Source organism: Cheilinus undulatus, linkage group 8, assembly GCF_018320785.1.
Source record: "Cheilinus undulatus linkage group 8, ASM1832078v1, whole genome shotgun sequence".
Classification (NCBI taxonomy): domain Eukaryota; kingdom Metazoa; phylum Chordata; class Actinopteri; order Labriformes; family Labridae; genus Cheilinus; species Cheilinus undulatus.
Window position 1 is genome coordinate 22,468,296 of NC_054872.1, and position 19,101 is coordinate 22,487,396.

At 39.5% G+C, this 19,101-nt stretch overlaps 1 protein-coding gene across 12 annotated transcripts in view; it reads left to right on the forward strand.

Moving 5' to 3' along the window:
* The window catches only part of LOC121514041 (focal adhesion kinase 1-like), a 105,248-nt gene that overhangs the window by 78,205 nt on the left and 7,942 nt on the right, over window positions 1–19,101 (forward strand). For 9 of the 12 annotated variants that reach the window (XM_041794103.1, XM_041794102.1, XM_041794096.1 and 6 more), the window contains 6 exons: window positions 901–1,012; window positions 8,601–8,678; window positions 10,486–10,677; window positions 11,173–11,298; window positions 15,109–15,171; window positions 18,081–18,120. In XM_041794103.1, coding sequence (XP_041650037.1) covers window positions 901–1,012; window positions 8,601–8,678; window positions 10,486–10,677; window positions 11,173–11,298; window positions 15,109–15,171; window positions 18,081–18,120 — 611 coding nt within the window. Of the gene's footprint in view, window positions 1–900; window positions 1,013–8,600; window positions 8,679–10,485; window positions 10,678–11,172; window positions 11,299–11,442; window positions 14,443–15,108; window positions 15,172–18,080; window positions 18,121–19,101 lie in introns of those variants that run through there. The other 3 variants (XR_005992252.1, XM_041794098.1, XM_041794104.1) reach the window with 3 other exon arrangements.

The window sequence follows — 19,101 nt, forward strand, 5'->3', positions numbered from 1 at the left end:
GCTTCTATCTGCAGAGGAGAAAAGGATTCAACATGGGACTGAACTTTACTCCTGCTTTAAAGCTTCTCTCTGACCATGGCGCATACGTGCGTCAATGCTGTCTATGAATAACCACTCTCTCACTCTCTCTCACTCTCTCTCGCTCTCTCTCTCTCTCTCTCTTTCTCTCTCCCTTATATTAAACAGGATTTCTAGACATCAAAATTTTGGCTAGCTAAAACTGAGAGTGGCTTGTGAATTGAATGAATGAATGGTGAAATTTATGACTTGAACAGTGATTATTAATCTTTATAGTTATAGTCACTTATAATGTTATTTGGGGTTGGAGAGGTGATGCCATGGCGCTGCCATGTGGACGTAGCGTGTGCGTCAAATGTCGCCCACAGTTGATGAATTAGGTGCTCAGGGGAGTCGAATTACTGGTCAGCAGTTTTGGAAATTAGAGGGACTATTTGTCGGTCCAATCCAAAATTCCACAAACTCATTAGTACTTACAGTTGATATTTACAGCCAATAGATTGACTGTAAATATAAGACGAAAATTTCATATCTGCTGATACTGATATCATGCGTCACCATTTTTGTCGTGCATCCCTGCAGGGCATTAGCTCTGGTAATAGGAAAGGTTACCAGTTTCTTTCGGTTCATCTTAGTCATGGTTTGCAAACAATTGAGCTGGAAATGCTTCATCACTCTGTATTTGAATGACTGGGGGCAAAGCACTTTAATTTTGATGAACTCCTGGATAACGACTTAAAGATGCATCAGTGCTTCTAACAAAGTAAATTTATGGGAAAAAATCATATGAATACATTTGTAGAGCAAATAAGTAGACAGTTTAGTGGAGATTTATGGAAAAAGCAGCAGCTTTTTGTTAATGTTTTGTTTGTTTATTTCCAGCACTATTTTAGAGGAGGAGAAGGTCCAGCAGAAGGAGAGGAACAGGATGGAGATGAGGAGGCAGGTCACCGTTTCCTGGGACTCAGGAGGGTCTGATGAAGCACCGCCCAAAGTAAGGCTCTCAGATACAGTAACACACATGTCATTGTCTCTGTGTGTATGTCTGTCTGTCTGACTGTCTGTGCTTGTATGAGTTTAGCAGGTGTTGTAATAAAACGTATAAGTTGTGTTTGTGCTGTTTGCACCGAGACACACTGAAGATTGCAAGTCCCATGCTCTCTTTAGTGAGGGATTAGTCTCTGATATGCCCTTGTGTGGAGTTAATGACAAGTTTAATCCTCTCATAAGGCATTAGATGATTAAACTTTTAACTGAATTTGTTTTACTTTTTCCCTATTTGTACCAGTTATGTTTCTTAAAAAGACTCCTCCATACCCTCTGTCAGGATCTGGTGTCTCTCTGTGATAGTCAAGGTTAAGACGAATTCATGTAACACCACCAAGTATATGGGGCTCGGGGCTATATTTATGAGAAAAAAAAGGCTGTACACAAAAAAAGAGTCTTCAAAAGCGCAAGACAACAAAATGTGACAAATTAAAGCTTCTAGTGATTTAAGCGTCAACCATGCAAGTTTTTTTTCTTGGCTTTCTTTTTAGTAGTAAGACATTGATCCATCTGGACACCTGAAAAAGCACCTTCATTTTTAGACTGTCATCATTTTTCTTGTCATGTGTTTGGTTGATAATCACCCACTAGTAACAACTTAAGTTTAGTCAAGCAGGTTAAAACAGAATAAGAGTAACAGATTAATTGCTATAGCTGGTTTATGCTAGAATCAAAGTCTTTCAAACATGTTGATGAAAATGATCAAAAAATTAAAAACTGGCTTTCTATTTTTATCAGACTGTCCAAATGTGTTTTCTATCAATTTTAAATTTGAGGTTATTATTTTTTTTTTTATAATTCTTACATCTCTACAAACCCATCCCCCACTCTCACTTCCATTATCATCCCCCCTCGCAGTTTGTTGCATCAGCTGCCTCACCCTGACTTACTGCCCTGCAGGCCCCTGTTAGCATCTGTTCACTGCGTCTTTTGGTTGCAACTAAAGCCATATGTCTTAACCAGTAGCTCATAAGAGACGAGAACTGCTGTTTTTATGTGCCATTCCTTCCCCAAACAAAGGTTGAATGCTACACTTGTTTCATTTTGTTGAAAAGATTTAAAATATTTTCTAGAAGTTCAGTCTTCACTTGTGCTCTTTAGAAGCACAGCTACTGTATGGCTTTGGTTATAGTGCTGCTCATTGTGCCAAAGCTTCACTTCATCCCTGTCTCTCTCATCTGTCTACTACATGTATGTTTCTTCTATGGCTCCCTTTTTCCCATGTGTCTCTCCTACACCTTTGTCTCTCTGTTTGCAGCCCAGCCGGCGTCCCTCCCTGCAGCCCACCATCAGTCTGGATTGTCTGTCTGCTCCTTTTCTCCATCACTGCCATCCAAACCATCGCTTTGCCTCCCAGCTTTCCCTCTGCCTTGGAGACCCTCACCCTCCATCTCCCTGCACCTCTTCTCACTGCCCTGCTCCCCCGCTGTACTCATCCTCTTTGCAATTTCCCCATCACTTTTACTCCTCTCCACATCCTCATCCTCATCCCCTTCCTCCTCGAAACACAGCTTCATCAAAAACTTATCCCAGTTCATCACAAAAAGACTTCTATTCTCCACCTATCACCAGATCAGACAGTCTGTCCAATGGCAGCTGCCCACACAAGATAAACCCATTGTCGTACAACTCAAACTCCAATCCCTGTCCCCTCTCTCCACTCCTCTCCCACTCTAGTCCTAACCTTAACTCTCTCCCCCGCAAGATGTCAAATGTTTGCCCCCACACCCTCCAAAACCTTCAGCCAAAGTCAAATTCCAACCATAAAACCCTGCTGTCACCCAGCTTTCATCCTGGCAGTCTAACTGATCTCAGCACCTCCCTACACCCTGACTCTGACCCCCAGCACCAGCCCCCTGCTGTGCAGACATGTGGGAAGCACTCACAGGTCTCTCCTGCCCTCCCAGCACCCTCTGCCTGTTCTCTGTACTCCACCAACCCTTATCCACCTTTTCCTATCCCCTGCTCTCAAAGACTTTTAAAGGCAGGTTGCTATGCAGAAACACTCCACTAACTCTCACCAACAAATGTGTGCATCTTTATAAAAAAAATTCTGCAGCATAAAGGATTGTAGCCCAAGGTGATTGTAGATTAAAATTAAACATTTTGAGATTTTCAGATAAAAATGTAGTCAGCAGTATTTGCACAAGTCTTTAAGGAATCTGTGAGGAATTTTTAGATGGTTTTGAAACAGATGATTGAACATACCAGTGTCTCTTTTTAAACAACAACAAACACAGACAACAATCAGTGACAATATTGATTATTTCTATATAGTTTTAATGTCTGAACTGCTGTCAGGGGTAGAAATCAGACAGAAGTGATTAACTGCACCCTTCAGAAACACAATTTTTCACATTTTCTAAGTCAAAGACTTAAGTGGGTGATTTATTTTGCTAAAAGACAATTTTTTTGTGATTTTCTTTTGTAAAAGTTAAAATTAACTAAGAGTCATCATGAATATATCATATTTGATGATTGATGAACCTATGAGTGACATTTATACATCTCCCTCTATTAACATGTGTATGTTTATGATGTCTATAATAGCAAATAAAATCACAGAAATGATTAAATATTCACATTAAGCCCATATATAAATGTAGTACTGCTTCATTACTCACTTAACACATGTTTTATTTAAATGTCCAAGTGAGTTAAAGCTCCTGTGAGGAACTTTTGGTTTGTGATATTAACAGCGCCCCCTATGATCAGAGCTGTACCTTTTAACACTTGACACTGGTCTTGGTCTTGGATTTTTTTTCAATGTTTAAGAGGCACAGTAAGCTTCTTAGCTTACTTTAAGACTCCTGCCTTTCTTCATCTAGATAGATGAAGGGAGGACTGAGTAAATTGTGATACTCATCGCCTCCTTGCCAAGTAAATCAGTTAAACTGTGGGGAAAAATCCTTGTTTTATAAAGTGTAGGGATCATACTCATTGTACAGTATGAAGAAATTTTCCGATGATAATCAGAGGGCACAGGCCCATTTAGAGCTTTAAAGTGCTAACTTTCCTCCATTTCCATCCATTCCTTATGGCAGCCCCCACTTCCTTTCCCCAACAGACATGCACGTCATCAGAATCATGTGACTGCAAGTAACCTATTGGCAAAATATCCCATTCTGCTTTCCTTTAACAGTTAAATACAGTATCTCACATTTGGCTTTTTTTTGTATTCATTTTTTCAGTATTCTGTGTACAATCTCATCGGACTTCTAACCCATGGCGTAAGGTAGAGACATTTAAGAAATTAAGACATAGACAAAGTAATTCTTGTCTCTTATAGTTTTGATTGTTTTTATAGATCATACAGAATTTTCAATACTTACTTGGGTCTTTTTTATAACCCGTTAAAAACTCCTCACAGAGGCTTTAAAGGTACCTAAGGTACCTCAAACATTTTTTGTTGATGTCAGTCTCATCTCTACTCAGCAAAGCCATTTTTTAAATTGGCATGCGATTCATGTTAATGTCCTAAACTAAAATTCAGAGAAATTATTTTGTTGCTAGACAATGCTGCAGTATTTTTTATGCACTTTAAATCACTAAAAACCTTGTCTCAGTCTTTGTCACATTAAATTTTTGTCAGTGCAGTGTTTACTAATTCAGTGTTTTTTTAGCTCCAGTGACCATAAATTAGCATGTTACTGCTTTCCTCGGCTGTGTGTTCCCTAAGTTGGAAATGCTGTTGATTGTCCTTTGCTGTGATTGAATGCAGTTACAGATGTTTGTGTTAGCGTCAGGTATTGTGTTGACATTTTCTCAGATTATTGCACCCTATTTCTGGTCTGTACTGGATCCCTGTCATAAATCCTTAACCCAAAGGGCTAACAGTTGAACCCATCTTAAATATGTGTAGCTTTAATACAATGACTTGTGAGTTATTCAGAGATATTCCTCAAAATGACAGCAAAAAAAATCTTGTGGTCAGCTTAAAATATCACCAAAGTTCAGGTGAAGAAGAGAACAAAACTTTATTTCTAATTAGTTTTAACCAAAAGAACATATACCACTGAAGCCTGCAGGAATGTGTGAAGCACAGGATTTAGGTAACTATAAATACACAATGAGCAAGCTGACAGCTCTGTCTCAGCTAGAGCCTGATTGCAAACAGAGCTGGTGCTCTCACCTTGACCTAGCTGTCACTAGTCTTTCACATGGGCTTGTTTGGTAGGTGACTCTGCTTTTAGAGTGAATTTTTTGGCTCTCCTTCTCAGCCATGTAATCCCCTTACATCTCCTGACATTTTGAAATTGTTAAAAATAACACCTGACTAACAAAAAAATAATGCAGTCAGAGCTGCTTATAACATCAGTAAGACATCAGGGATGAAGCACGCTAGTCAGTCAGTCTTTTTGCGTGCAAGTTTAAGTTTCTGCCATAAGTTTTAGTGAGGCATTCCTCATACAAAGCCATGTTAGACATGTTCATGTGGGAGTCTATGATTTGTGCCCCACAGTGATACATGAAAAGCAAATCTTAATAACACTCTGAATAACATTCCCAGAATTCCTAATAGAGTGTGCCATGGCTCTACATGCTAATAAGGGAGCACTTGGGTTTCTCAACAACAGGTTTAATTTTATGAAAAATCCCAATTACTTTGTGTAAAAAATGATCTACCCTAAGTTGCTCCATATCTGATTGCACACAGTTTGCATAGAAGTACTGTTAGCTCTAATATGGTAAAAAAAAACAAACTAGATATATTGATACTGATGTCTCTCTAAGACATGTAACAAGAAACCCAACATTTCACAGTAAGTGATACATCAGACAGAGAACACTACTTAGAAATGTTCAGGGCAGGTTTAGCAATGACATAAGAAGCACTATGACAAAATCAAATACACATGGTACAGAAATCTTAACCCAGCTTTTGCTGATTTGCAAAACTATAGTAGCCTGGTTTGCCTAAAAATCTAATGCAAGAGAAAAAATGAAAGAATAGTTCTACTATTTTACTAGCAGGTTTTGTCAAAGTATTAGCTAAGGATTAGCTAAAGATTAGCTGGCAGTTAATTCGGATCCCTTTGTAGTTGACACCAGAATTACATTACAATTAAACAGAGTCTTACCATTTTGTATGAGTTTAGGCCCATGATCCTGGTTAAACGCTCCATCTAAACTTTAATGCAGCTGCCCCCCACCAGTAGCCACTTTAGCTGTTCTTCATGACTACTGCCATCTTGCCACAATGCTTTATAATCCGATATAAACATCTGCTAATTGCTGTAGCACAGATAGAATTTCATAGAAACAGTGCGGTGTAGCACTATGTTGATAAAGAAAATGGGAATAAGGTTATCCAGCGGTTGTGTCAGATTATACTCACTTATAGCCAAAGTATTGTGTGACGATATTAAATTCAGAAATGTGGATGTTAACCTGCATAGAAGATCGAATGTTAGCTACATTCTGCAAACCAACTTCTTACTGTTGCAGTTGTTTATCATTGCTGTGTGAAGTTGGTTTAAATGATGTTTTTATTTGACTTAAGACTAGTCTGCCATTATCTTTTGGGTTTAACCTGATGGGAATTTTACTCCTAGGATCACTAGTAATAGAACTTTTCTTTACAGTTAGCAAAACGCAATTTGAAAAAATAGTCAGCTTTTGTAATGCTTGTGGCCTGCAGGTGGCCCTAGTATCAAAATAGGATATTTTTTCCTGTGCCCTTGGGGCGCATAAATACAGGTGTAAACTGTCGTTTTTACTTGCTGTACCTTTGAGTGGAGAGTTAGGATCACAAATCTTAGACCTACATTTCTGCTCTATTGAAAGATATAGTTGGAGTTTGTTTAATGATGCGGTCATTCAACACTAGATTCAAACGTGCCACCAAAACCCTCATAGTGTAGACTTGTATTAAGATGGACGACCTGCCATAAACCTTTCTTGCTGTGCAAAGATGAGGCCAACATACCCCAAATTGTGTCAGTTTGAAGCAAATGCTTACAGTTATGTCTGATCAGTGACCCTTGTGTTTGTATTTATTTATCCTTCATCTGTTTCCCCTCTACTCTGCCAGGAGCCACATTTCTCAACAAAACAGCTGATCACGACATTTCATACTTTCTAAGCATCAAGTTAGTGACTGAAATAAAACTTGTCATATAAAAGATTATTTGAGGCCTAATCAGCATAATGGTTTGATTTAAACTTAGATTTTATAGTTTGATCTCTGTCCATCTGTTACTGTAACAAAGGGGAGGCAGGTTTTATGATCTATTCTTGCAGCTAGTTGGTTCAGGATCTTTCTCTCTTTTGGCTTTACTTAAGGCAACTTGTGCTGTCCATGCTTTACACAGTATATCATTGTAACCAATCTCTGTCCTGTCCTATTCCACTTCCGCAGCCTCACCCTCCAGTCCGTCTGTCTGTCCTCCCTGTGTTTATCTAGTTATTTTTAAACTGGGTATTCCCAGGAAACCTCCAGCTCTATAGACGGAGTACCAAAGGGCTGTGAATCTGTTTTGGGAACATTTGAACTTCCAAGATATCGCTTTGTGTCGTCCTATTTGTCAGCATGTTAACACCATGCTGTATGTTTCCCCTCATGTCGTCTTTCTGAGAGTTTTGAAGCTGTCTGCCTTGTCTTCAGTTTTTTTGTCTTGTCTGCTTCTCTTTCTTTCTTCCTTGTTTTTTTTTTTTTTTTTTCTTTCCTTTGCTGTGTGATTCCCTCCCTGTGTGTCTCTGTGTCTGTCTTGCTGTCGGAGGTGTGGTCCAGAGAAAGCTACTATGAGAGACTGTGGAAGGTAGAGGTTACTACAACACTATGTTAGATATCAGCTCTATGTTGGAGAGGTTAAAGCCATTTATTCAAAGAGAAATAAACAGTCCATCAACTTTCAACAGCTTCATCTCTGCCAAATACTTAAAACTAAGAAAGAATGCAAGGCTGAGGGTTCACTAAGCACTTCTCTTTTTGGCTACTGGTGCCGTGAGTAGAAAAGAATAAATTATAATCCTTTGCTATGCTGGATTAACCTCGCCTATTTCTCAGGAGAACTCTCTTTGTCATGCAGATTTAACAAATTTTACTCTACACTTCCTTCTTTCAACCTGTCTGCAGCAGATTTGTTTTTTTTCCACCATGAAAAGAAACATCAGTCCTACAAAGAGAGAGGTGTTTGGTGAACTTGGAGCAACAACACTTTATTTACACTCCTGCATCACATCTAACCAGAGACTCTAACAGTCCCTGACTGTATCTAAGTTTATAGTGACAGTTGTTGAATGTTAATGTTTTTATTACAAAATCAAACTAACAGCTTGCTGGACTTGCAGCCCAGTGGGGTGTACCGTGTTTTGATTGACAGCTAACCCAGCCACACAAACATGATGGTTTGTGTGTTGATTGTCTGAATGACCCTGTGTCCTGTCTTTTGATGTTTAGTTTTAGGGAAATGATAAATAGTCAAGTAGCTGTTGTTATTTTATCGCCTTTTCCTATTTATCTTTTCTTCTCTGAATATTTCCCTCTCTCTTTCTCTTTCTCTTTTCATTTCTTCCTCTCTATCTGTCCTCAGCCCAGCAGACCAGGTTACCCAAGTCCTCGCTCCAGCGAAGGTTTTTACCCCGGTTCCCAACATCCTGGACACTACCAGGTATGCACACAAACTGCGAAAGATAAAATCCTCCTTTGCTTTTGTTTTGCTTCATACATAAAGTGTCATATAGGAGGTAACACGATCTACTGCAGTTTTTGTTTCTAGATTAAAGTATGACAGGGGTCACACTACAGGAGTTATAGGTCAGTAGAAAACATACACTATATTGCCAAAAGTATTCGCTCACCTGCCTTGACTCGTACATGAACTCAGGTGACATCCCTTTTTCTAATCCATAGGGTTTAATGTGATGTCAGTCCCCCCTTTGCAGCTATAACAGCCTCAGCTCTTCTGAGAAGGCTTTCCACAAGGTTTAGGAGTGTGTTTATGGGAGTTTTTGACCATTCTTCCAGGCGCCTATTTGTGAGGTCATACACTGACATTGGACAAGAAGGCCTGGCTCTCAGTCTCTGCTCTGATTCATTCCAAAGGTGTTCTGTGGGGTTGAGGTCAGGACTCTGTGCAGGCCAGTCAAGTTCATCCACACCAAAATCTCTCATCCATGTCTTCATGAACCTTGCTTTGTGCACGGGTGCACAGTCAAGTTGGAACTGGAAGGGGCCATCCCCAAACTACTCCCACAAAGTTGGGAGCATGGAATTGTCGGAAATCTCTTGGTATGCTGAAGCATCCTTTCATTGAAACTAAGGGGCCAAGCCCAGCTCCTGAAAAACAATCCCACACCATAAACCCCCCTCCACCAAACTTTACACTTGGCACAATGCAGTCAGACAAGTACCGTTCTCCTGGCAACCGCCAAACCCAGACTCGTCCATCAGATTGCCAGATGGAGAAGTGCGATACATCGCTCAGAGAACGCATCTCCACTGCTCTAGAGTCCAGTGGTGGCATGCTTTACACCCCTGCATCCGACGCTTTGCATTGCACTAGGTGATGTATGGCTTGGATGCAGCTGCTCGGCCATGGAAACCCATTCCATGAAGCTCTCTACACACTGTTCTTGAGCTAATCTGAAGGCCACATGAAGTTTGGAGGTCTGTGGCGATTGACTCTTGAAAGTTGGCGACCTCTGCTCACTATGCGCCTCAGCATCCGCTGACCACGCTCTGTCATTTTATGTGGCCTACCACTTGGTGGCTGAGTTGCTTTCGTTCCCAATCACTTCCACTTTGTTATAATACCACTGACAGTTGACTGTGGAATATTTAGGAGCAAGGAAATTTCATGACTGGACTTGTTGCACAGGTGGCATCCTATCACAGTACCATGCTGGAATTCACTGAGCTCCTGAGAGCGACCCATTCTTTCACAAATGTTTGTAGAAACAGTCTGCATGTCTAGGTGCTTGATTTTATACACCTGTGGCCATGGAAGTGATAGGAACACCTGATTTCAATTATTTGGATGGGTGAGTGAATACTTTTGGCAATATAGTGTAGATAAGAAGGCGATTATGTTAAATGGCTTTACAAAGAAAACTATGCCAATGTTTCATTAATCTGTTGTGCGGGGAATACCAACCAACTTTTGATTCAAAACAAAATGAAATCCTTGAAGTTTGTCTTTAAAGCGTGATACAACTCGAATTCAAATCAGTGAGAATCTTTCAACTCCTGTAGTCTGGGCCCCAAGACAATTACAGTTGTACGGTTTATTTCTGAGTATTAAAATGAGTAGCGGGTGAAATATGAAAATAGATAAAAGGACAATAATAAAGGTAATATAGGAAGCATGATGCATAAAACAGGGTTTATTTGAGTTTTAGTATGAATGGATGTTTCAAAGCAGGACAAAGTAGTAATGTGTCTTTCCTCTCTGTCCTCTCTTTCCTCTTTGACTTTAGATGGCAGGGTACCCTGGCCCTCACACCCTCCCCTCGGTGCCAAGCGCCCTATACCCCCCACAGGCTACGATGCTGGAGACACACCATGCACACACGCACCCCCGCCACCATGTCCACACACACTCGCATGCAGCACAGCACCTTCCTCAGCCACATGGACACGACATGGCACTTTGGGGCTCGGCTATGGAGGTAAGAGATAAATACTGCACTCATGAAGACATGCATATAGACACAACCAGACAACTTGGATGCTTTGAGATGCTGTCAGTGCGTAAGAACCATAGCTGCTAACGTCTACAGCTCTCATCCCGCATATTTGAGCATAAATCCTTCATTAAAGGACTATCAAGTCTAAAAACTTAAATTATGATTTTTTTTGTTTCTGGAAATTACTTCCAAGGCACTTTCAGCAACAAATTTATTCATATAGCCCAATGAATAGTTGCTGCCCAGCAGTCCTTTGACACCGTTTGTGTTTTTATAGTTTGTATGTCTATCACTTTAGTTCAGCTTCTCATCAGTCTGGTATATGTGTTTGTCCGTTCTGTTTGTGTGCGTGCGTGTCTGTGAGCATGTTTCCCCTCATTGTGTGTCACTGTGCTGCTGTGCATCTCTGTTGCTCTGCTGTTTTTGTTGCATGCTTGTATTTGTGTTCTGTGCGTGTCTGTGTTGGCGTGTGTGTAGGACAGGGCAGTAGACATGCAGCAGTGTGTAGGCCCGCAGTGCCTGTTAATGGAGGAACAGCTGATGATACAACAACAGCAGATGGAGGAGGACCAGAGGTGGCTGGAAGAGGAGGAAAGGCTGCTGGTAACACACTCAGTGCACACACATTGGAAAATACAGTCAAGAAAATAAACAAAACTAATTCTGCAACAGTGCATTTATAATTCATTTATTCTGGAGTGGCAAATAAACAAAGATATGCTGACGTATTTCTCCATGGTCATTTAGCTTTATTCAGCACTATTGGAGGACAACAGTGTATCTTTGCATGGGTATGTACAGTTTCTGCAAAACCAGGAACATTTACTGAAAAAGATTATTGAAACAGCTGAGACTGTGGCTTCCATTTTTTTAATGTTGTTAGGCATGTGAAAGATGGTAAAGTGAGTTGTTGTTGTTCTCTGTTGCGCTAAATGCTGTCTTGCTTGATTTCCATGTTTGGATTTTCAGTTTCACTGTTTTATTGTTTTTGTTAACTCCATGATGCATGTTGTGTTTCTATAATTTTGTTTTCTGAAATTCATCACATACCCCAAAAAGGACAAGTGTAATGTTAAGTTAAAAATTCAGTGTTGCATTGGGGCAGTGGTAGCATAGTGGTTATGTCTGTGTGCCCCATGTGCGGAGGCTGTTGTCCTCTACATGGGCAGCCTGTGTCTACTTCCCATACACCATTCCCCACTTTCTCAGTACAGTCTGGTTACAGACTGCCACTCTTAGACTCCTGCATTTGCAGACCACCACTGTCAGGACAGAAATACATGCAACAACTTTATAAATAAAGTTTGATTACACTTCTGGTGTGGTAATGGCAGAGTGGGTTTGGAACGGCCTGAAGGACAGAAAATGTACCTTTTTTGTAAGATATATTTTTGGGCCTTTACATCTTTATTTAGAGAGTAGGCAGGTGGATAGAGTCAGATTCATGGATTAGAGTGGAGAAGAGACATGCTGGTCAAGCAAGGCAGGCTGGACATATCGTTTATATTAGAAAATTCAAGCCTTATACACCAGAAATAACTAACGTGACAAGACCTAATTAACAGGGATATAACGGTATCAATATTCATGGTATGATATTACCTTGGTATGAAGTCCACTGTACAGTAATTATTGTGGTATCTCTGGCATGCATTAGGCTTAAAAATATATAGTTGTACTTCAGCTCCAGTGCGTTTACTAACCCTCTAAAACCTCTGTTGTCCACCACTGAAAATAGCTGTAGGTCTTTGGTGACATACAGTATATACCAGCGCACCTTGTGATCCGTTGAGCGATCACGCTGTTGTAGGAAAGTGGGATTGTGCATGCTTCTTTAAGAGTCTTTTGGCCTGGCACTGGTTAATCTCAGGCGGTAGAGCAGGCACTCATATAGAGACTGTAGTCCTCAACACCTGTTTTTGGGACTTCTTCCTGCTCTCAGCGCATGTTTGGTGCCTGTCTTCTCCCACTCTCTCTCCCCATGTTTTCTGTCTCTCTTCTGTGGTCCTTTTAACAATAAAGGCAAAAAGCTCAAAATCAGAGTCTTTTGGCCTGAGCGGAATCTGCTCCTTGTACCTTTGTGAATCTTTTCAGGGTGATGATTTGCCAAGTGGCTCCTTATGTTACTCATATTCCCTATCAAACTGCACTTTAGCCCTTAAGTCCTTCTGTTTAAAACTGTCACATGTCCACAACAAAACTGGGACGCTTCTGTCACAGCGATACTGATACATCTCTACTTGTTACAAAACGTAGCTGTAGCGTATACAGCAGCTGTCTAGTGTTCTTACAGAAAAAGCCCATGCTCAATGAAAACACAGCAAATGAAGCTAAAGCTAGTAGCTTCCTGTAACTACTTCTAAAATGGCAATGATATTTACAATCAACATTTTTCAGGAAACAGCCCTTTTTGTGTTTTTATTGATCAATTTGATTTTATTGTAATATGTTTTTAACATTGAACCATGGGCTGTGCCTACATCTTTGAGCCTAGACTGTAAATAGGAAGTGAGGTCAACGACCTTGTCAACTACCTGTTGAGGTGTCAAATTGTATTTTGACCATGGCATTTTGATTAGTTTTATTAATTGAGCTGGGAGTAATATTAGATCTATTGACACTCCAAAATTTCAGAGCAGAAATCTGCTACATTTGTTAAGCTTTTACTTAGAAAACAGCTTTATTTTAAAGGGATGTAAGTGACTTTAACTCTGAATTGCCTTTCTCCAGATGTGATTCACATACTGTTTGCTAAATCTGTACTTATGAAGGAACCTACTTAACCCAAAATATAGTGATTTTGTTTTGTGCTCTCTACTTTCTATCAGTGTATCATCCAATTCTCCTGTTCATTTCACCAAAGTGGGAGTTTTTCAGCCTTAAATTCATAATGGCTGACTCAGAATTGTAGGGCAACTTTTATTTATAACAGAATGATGGATTCATAGAGGGTTTGTTGTTATGAAGTGTAAAATGAGAGATTCAGAGACTCTGTTAGATAACTACCAGGGGGAAAGAGGGGAGGAACTTTTCATGTAGGATGCATATTTCTGTGAACTCTGATTGAGGGAGCTGTCTGGGGTCTGCTCAAGAATTTTATTGTGCATGCCTGTGTGAGCATGTGTGTGTGTTTTAGTGTGTAAGAGAGAGGGATTTTGTAGGCAGGTGTGGTCTATGTGAATTCCAGGCTAATGATAGGCTTAGAGACTCTGACAGCCCAGTCAACAGTCTGTCTTTGACCCACAACCACTAACTGACAACACACAAGATTACTGAAAAGCTAGGGAGGCAAAATGTGTTTGAGAGGGTGTGTGTGTTATAGGCTGCCTTTTTCTATAAAACTGTCACTTCAGGGAGGGGTAAAAAAGGGAGGAGAGAGAAATAATGGTTTGGGAAAGACGGGAAGACATGCTCGCACACTGACAGCTCCTTGGCTGTGTGCTCCATCCCTCCTCCTTCTCCTCCTTCTCTCCGTCCCTCATTTGGTGCGTCAGAGTCAGATATAAATGAGCTGGAGGCAGGAGGCTGGGGCTGAATCTGAATTTTTGTCTTGATGAAAGCTTTGGCACAGACAGGGAAACAGGCTGGTAGACAGACAGGAAGCACAAGAAGAAGATAAATCTGGAGAGAGAAATATAAACCGACACAACACTTGAAGCAACTTGGAGATTAAAAATAAGTTTTATTGAGAAAACTTTGATGAACCCAATGGCAATGCTGGTCTTCAAGTCCTGTCTTGGAAAACTGGTAAGCAAGGATGGGTGTGTAAGTGAGAGCAGCTGGGGGGATGATTAATGTGTGGGGGTGCAGGTGTTTCTGAGCAGTGTCAGTCTGGATTTTTGTGGCATTTTCGAGGTTAAATGTTAGTCTGAAAAGTTTGAGAAAGTGTGCATGTCTGAAGGAGAAGTCCTGTACTTGTGTATCCCGCAGTTTCGTACGGCGTGTTCCTGTTTTTATGTAAAGTCTCGTGCAGGGAGGCTTTACAAGAGTGTGAGAGCGTCCCTGCTGTGACTCACCCATTCATTTCTCCTCATTCAGATAATCACTTTAAGGCTGTATATAACACTTTAAAGAAGAGGAGCTGGTTAACTTTTTTTCCAGCTCATACTAATTACTGGTTGCTTATTGTCATGAAATGCTCTGTTTGATTGTAGAAAATGTATTTTGATGGAAAAAATTTAAAGCTGATGAGAGATGTATTCAGTTTATGTGCCTAAGTTAGCAGCAGAAAATAATGCACCAGTCTGCCCATTTTCATGGATTTTATTTGGGATACGGAGCTAATACCAAACCGTCAAAGGATATTACTGACAGAGAATAGCTCTTAAGTCCAAATTAAATACTTTCTGTCAGGTTCAACTTTAAATATATTCAGTTTTGGAGAAATAAAGTTATTTTATTTGTGTATTTTAGAAACCAGACTCGAGAAGTTCTAGAGGGAGTCTGGACAGAGACGATGGTGGACTCCAACCACCGGTGAGTATTTGGTGTTCTTTTTTTTTACCAAAGCTGTTTAACTGCTTATGCTCACAGATGCTGGAAAACAACTTCAATGTATAATCATATCACAAGAAGAAGTTAAAATCCTTCTAGATGGACGTTATTTAGTCTTCCTAATTTTTGCTGTTAAATGCCATGATGTAATCATTCAAAGGGGGAAGTTGTTTTTCTGAATTGTTGTTGTTTTTGAGGAGGAAGATATCTGACAAAGACTCATTTTGTCCTCCTGTCTGGGCAGGATTTGCTGCCATTGGCTGCAGTGTGTGTGTTTGTTTTCATTACAGCTGAGGGGATTGATCCAGGGACAGGAAGTGACCCCTTGGGGGTGGGGTTAGTAAAAAATGAGGGGTCAATGGATTCCCACAACATCACCAGTTATTAATAGAACATGGTAGCATAAAAACAAGCAGCCATCTTTTTCTTACATTTTGGTCCCAGTGATCTTCAGTCCATACCGAGCCTGCTGGTGGTCTTGGGTTCACTGAGCTTTACTTCAGTGTGAGAGCATACCAGCACAATGACTTTAGAAGGAATTGGGTTTCTTAAAGTAAATCAGGGATGTGTCTTTCGAACTTTAATAGGATGTTATTTTTAAAATGTTGTCAACATTTGCAGTTTTAATGCACAGATACCCCCTGGATTGACTTTTATACATGGAGTAAAGGGCCTTAACCACTAGTAGCACAATAAGTGGAAGTATGAGTGTGATTATCGGTTAATTTATATGTCTGAAATGTAAAAACTAGCTCCTTTATTCCTCAGTGTTCATTGTACGCTACATGTCTTTATCATCAGCTCCAGTTTAGGATTTTAAACAGACGGAAGCAGCGTCTTCTAGCAGTTATTCTCAAACGCTTTCCACCTCCCGCCTCCATAATCATAAAGACAGACCAAAGATTAAAAAAAAGAAAAATAATTCAAATGATGAAAATATGATAAAAGTCTGAAAATATGAAAAAAAATGTAAAAGAGATTCTGTAGTTTTATTTAATAAGATGGTAGCAAGAAATTAGAGATTTAAGTGGCTGCAATTGTTGTATTTTTTATGCATCATTAAATGTTTGTATAAAAATTAAAGGTATATTTATTTTAACCAGCTATTATTATGTCTATTTGATTGAACAAGCAGTTTAAATTTGCTTAAATTCTGTGTGTCAATGATTAAATTAAGCATTACTAATTGTTTTTGCAAAAGCTACTTATTTGTTCCTTTTGTTAATATATAACTAATCATAATTTCTAAATTGAGACTATCCCACAGGTAGTAACAATCTGGCCCTGTCAGTAACAAAGTTATGCATGACACATATATTAAGTACAATTAATAAATCAATCAACTAATTGATGTACTGTATTATAAAGAATATTCAATCAGTAGCAGTTTTACCCACACAGCTTTTTTTCACACAGCTTTACAGCCCATTTTTGTACCCACCAGTTGAGTGCAGTGTTAAATTAGACACCACCTGTGGGTTAGCATTCTGCAACTCAGTGTTTTACTATGAAATGTAATGTAATATTCTAATCAGTAAGGAGACCACAGAGCAGTTACACCCTTTGAATGTTTACCCTTAAGTAGTTTTGCCCTCATTTTGTCTAGCTCCCTTGTACCTGTTTTTAATCTGTTATTGAGTAAGTTTTGTGTTTTAAGTATGTTTTATATATATAATTGTGACTCCTTGTTTAAATGTATTACCTTGTGTTAAAAAGTATGTATTTGCACACACAAGTCAACAACTGTTTTCTGCTTTTACATGAAATGTGAGACTATTTTGAACCTTTTCTAACAGTACTGTAGTACTCTAACAGTACTAATTTAAACACTCCTTAGCTGTGGATGAATTTTTCATTTACATCGTCTGTGTTAAGAGGACATTTTTTCCTTGGCCTTCCAGTTTGAGTTCAATCAAAAGAGCAAACCACAGCATTTTATGAACTCAGCAGTTTGTTGTTACTCAAGTGATTTGCACAACAACATCTGCACTTAGCAAAGCATGTTGATGGTAATTTACTGATGGGGCCTCCATAATTCGTATCTCTCCTGAAAATAAGTAAAAATAACTCTTTTAACATTTATGTAACTTCTTTTTAAAGTTGGGCATTTGAAAGCTGAACATACTTAACGAGATCTGTATGGCGTTCTTTCCTCGGTGCCAGCAGAAGTAAGAAGTTGTTGCAGTGAGAAGTTGCCTTAGGCTAGATATTTCTGTCTCTGTAATTCATCTCTTTGCTTGTCCTCCTCCTTCTCCAATTTGAATGTCTGTGGTTTGTGGTGGGAAAATCTCCCTCCTTTGACTGTGTGTGTACATGTGTGTGTAAAATGCTGTAGTAGAGTATTTTGGGGTGTCAGTGGTTGTCGAACCACAACACTCTGATGGCAAAGAGGCTTTTTTTGGGAAGCCCGCTGAGCTGGTTTCTCACACAGAGAAAAACAACAAAGATAGAGTAATAATACAACAAAGTGGATACGAAACAAGCCCAGCACCACCAGAGAGAGTTTTGCAGCATCATTTTATGCTCCCAAACATCAAATCATGACGACGTGCTGCAGCATTTTGTTTGGGTTTGAAAGCACAGCACTAACAAAAGAAGCACATTTCTCTTTTTTGTTATTCCTGCACAGGCAGACAGAATATTTTGTTAACACAAGTAACACAGCCATAGACCACACACCGCAGAAAACAGAGACAATTCTCTGCTTTTTACTGCAAAAATGGGATGTGGTGTCGTGTCACAGGAAAATTAAATTGGATTCCATAAATGTTTCAGAAGCAGCTGGTGGTTTTTTGCCTGTGAAGCTCTAATTTCCTGTAAAGCTTCTGATTATGTGCGTGACTGAGCACTCGCTAACCAAATGTTTTGTTGTTGTTTGTTTGTTTGTGCAGGCGGGAAACCAGCACATATACCAACCCGTTGGCAAAGCAGGTAAGAGACGGGCCTGTAAACAGCTGTAATTATGGTCACTCAAGCATAATTGTTTTATTCTGTCTTCTCTTTTTTGCCTGTGAATCTCACAGAGTATGTTGTTTGTACATGTAGCATAGCGAATGTGTTTATTTCTTACTCAGCCTCTGCATAACGATTCCCTATCACCCTATACAAGCATTTACAGCGTTTATGTGTGTGTCCTGGGTTTACGCTCTGTTGCCACAATATGACAAATCCGATTTATAACTCAGCAAGCCATCCAGCCTCTGTTTACATGGACTCAGACAGCATGTCGAGCTCAGTGTGCTTAGAGCAGGGATAAGAATATACCCTCACTGCAACAGCCTAAACACAGAGAATACCTTACTTTATATTAATTTAAGATCCATAGGTCTGTATCAGTATAGATAAACAAAAGAGATAAATACAATATGAAACAACAACAAAAGGGGGAAACAACAGTTCACACATTTTCAGTTATTAAGAGACACGAAACCCATAGAACTTAGTTCATTTATAGTTTTAAAGTTTTGGCAACAATTTGCATTTTTATAGCCATATCTTTTCCCTGTGACCAGAAATAATTTGTACTAATGAGTTTTCAACTGTTGATTCGGCATAAATATACACTTTATGGACAAAAGTATTTGCTCACACCTGTTTAATATTGAATTCAGGTATTTTAATCAGATGTATTGCCATAAGTGTGTAAAATCAAGCAGCTAGGCATGTAGTCTTCATTTATGAGCATTTTTGATACAAAATGGCTCATTCTGAAGAGCTAAGGGACTTCAGATGTGGTACAGTGATGGATACCACCTTTGCAATAAGATCGATTTTGAAATTTCATCCCTGCTGGATATTCCACACTCAACAGTAAGTAATATTATTATTAGAAAGTGGAAGCATTCAGAAACAACAGCAACTCAGCCACAAGGCAGAAGACCAAGTTATATCATAGAGCAGGGTCAACTACTG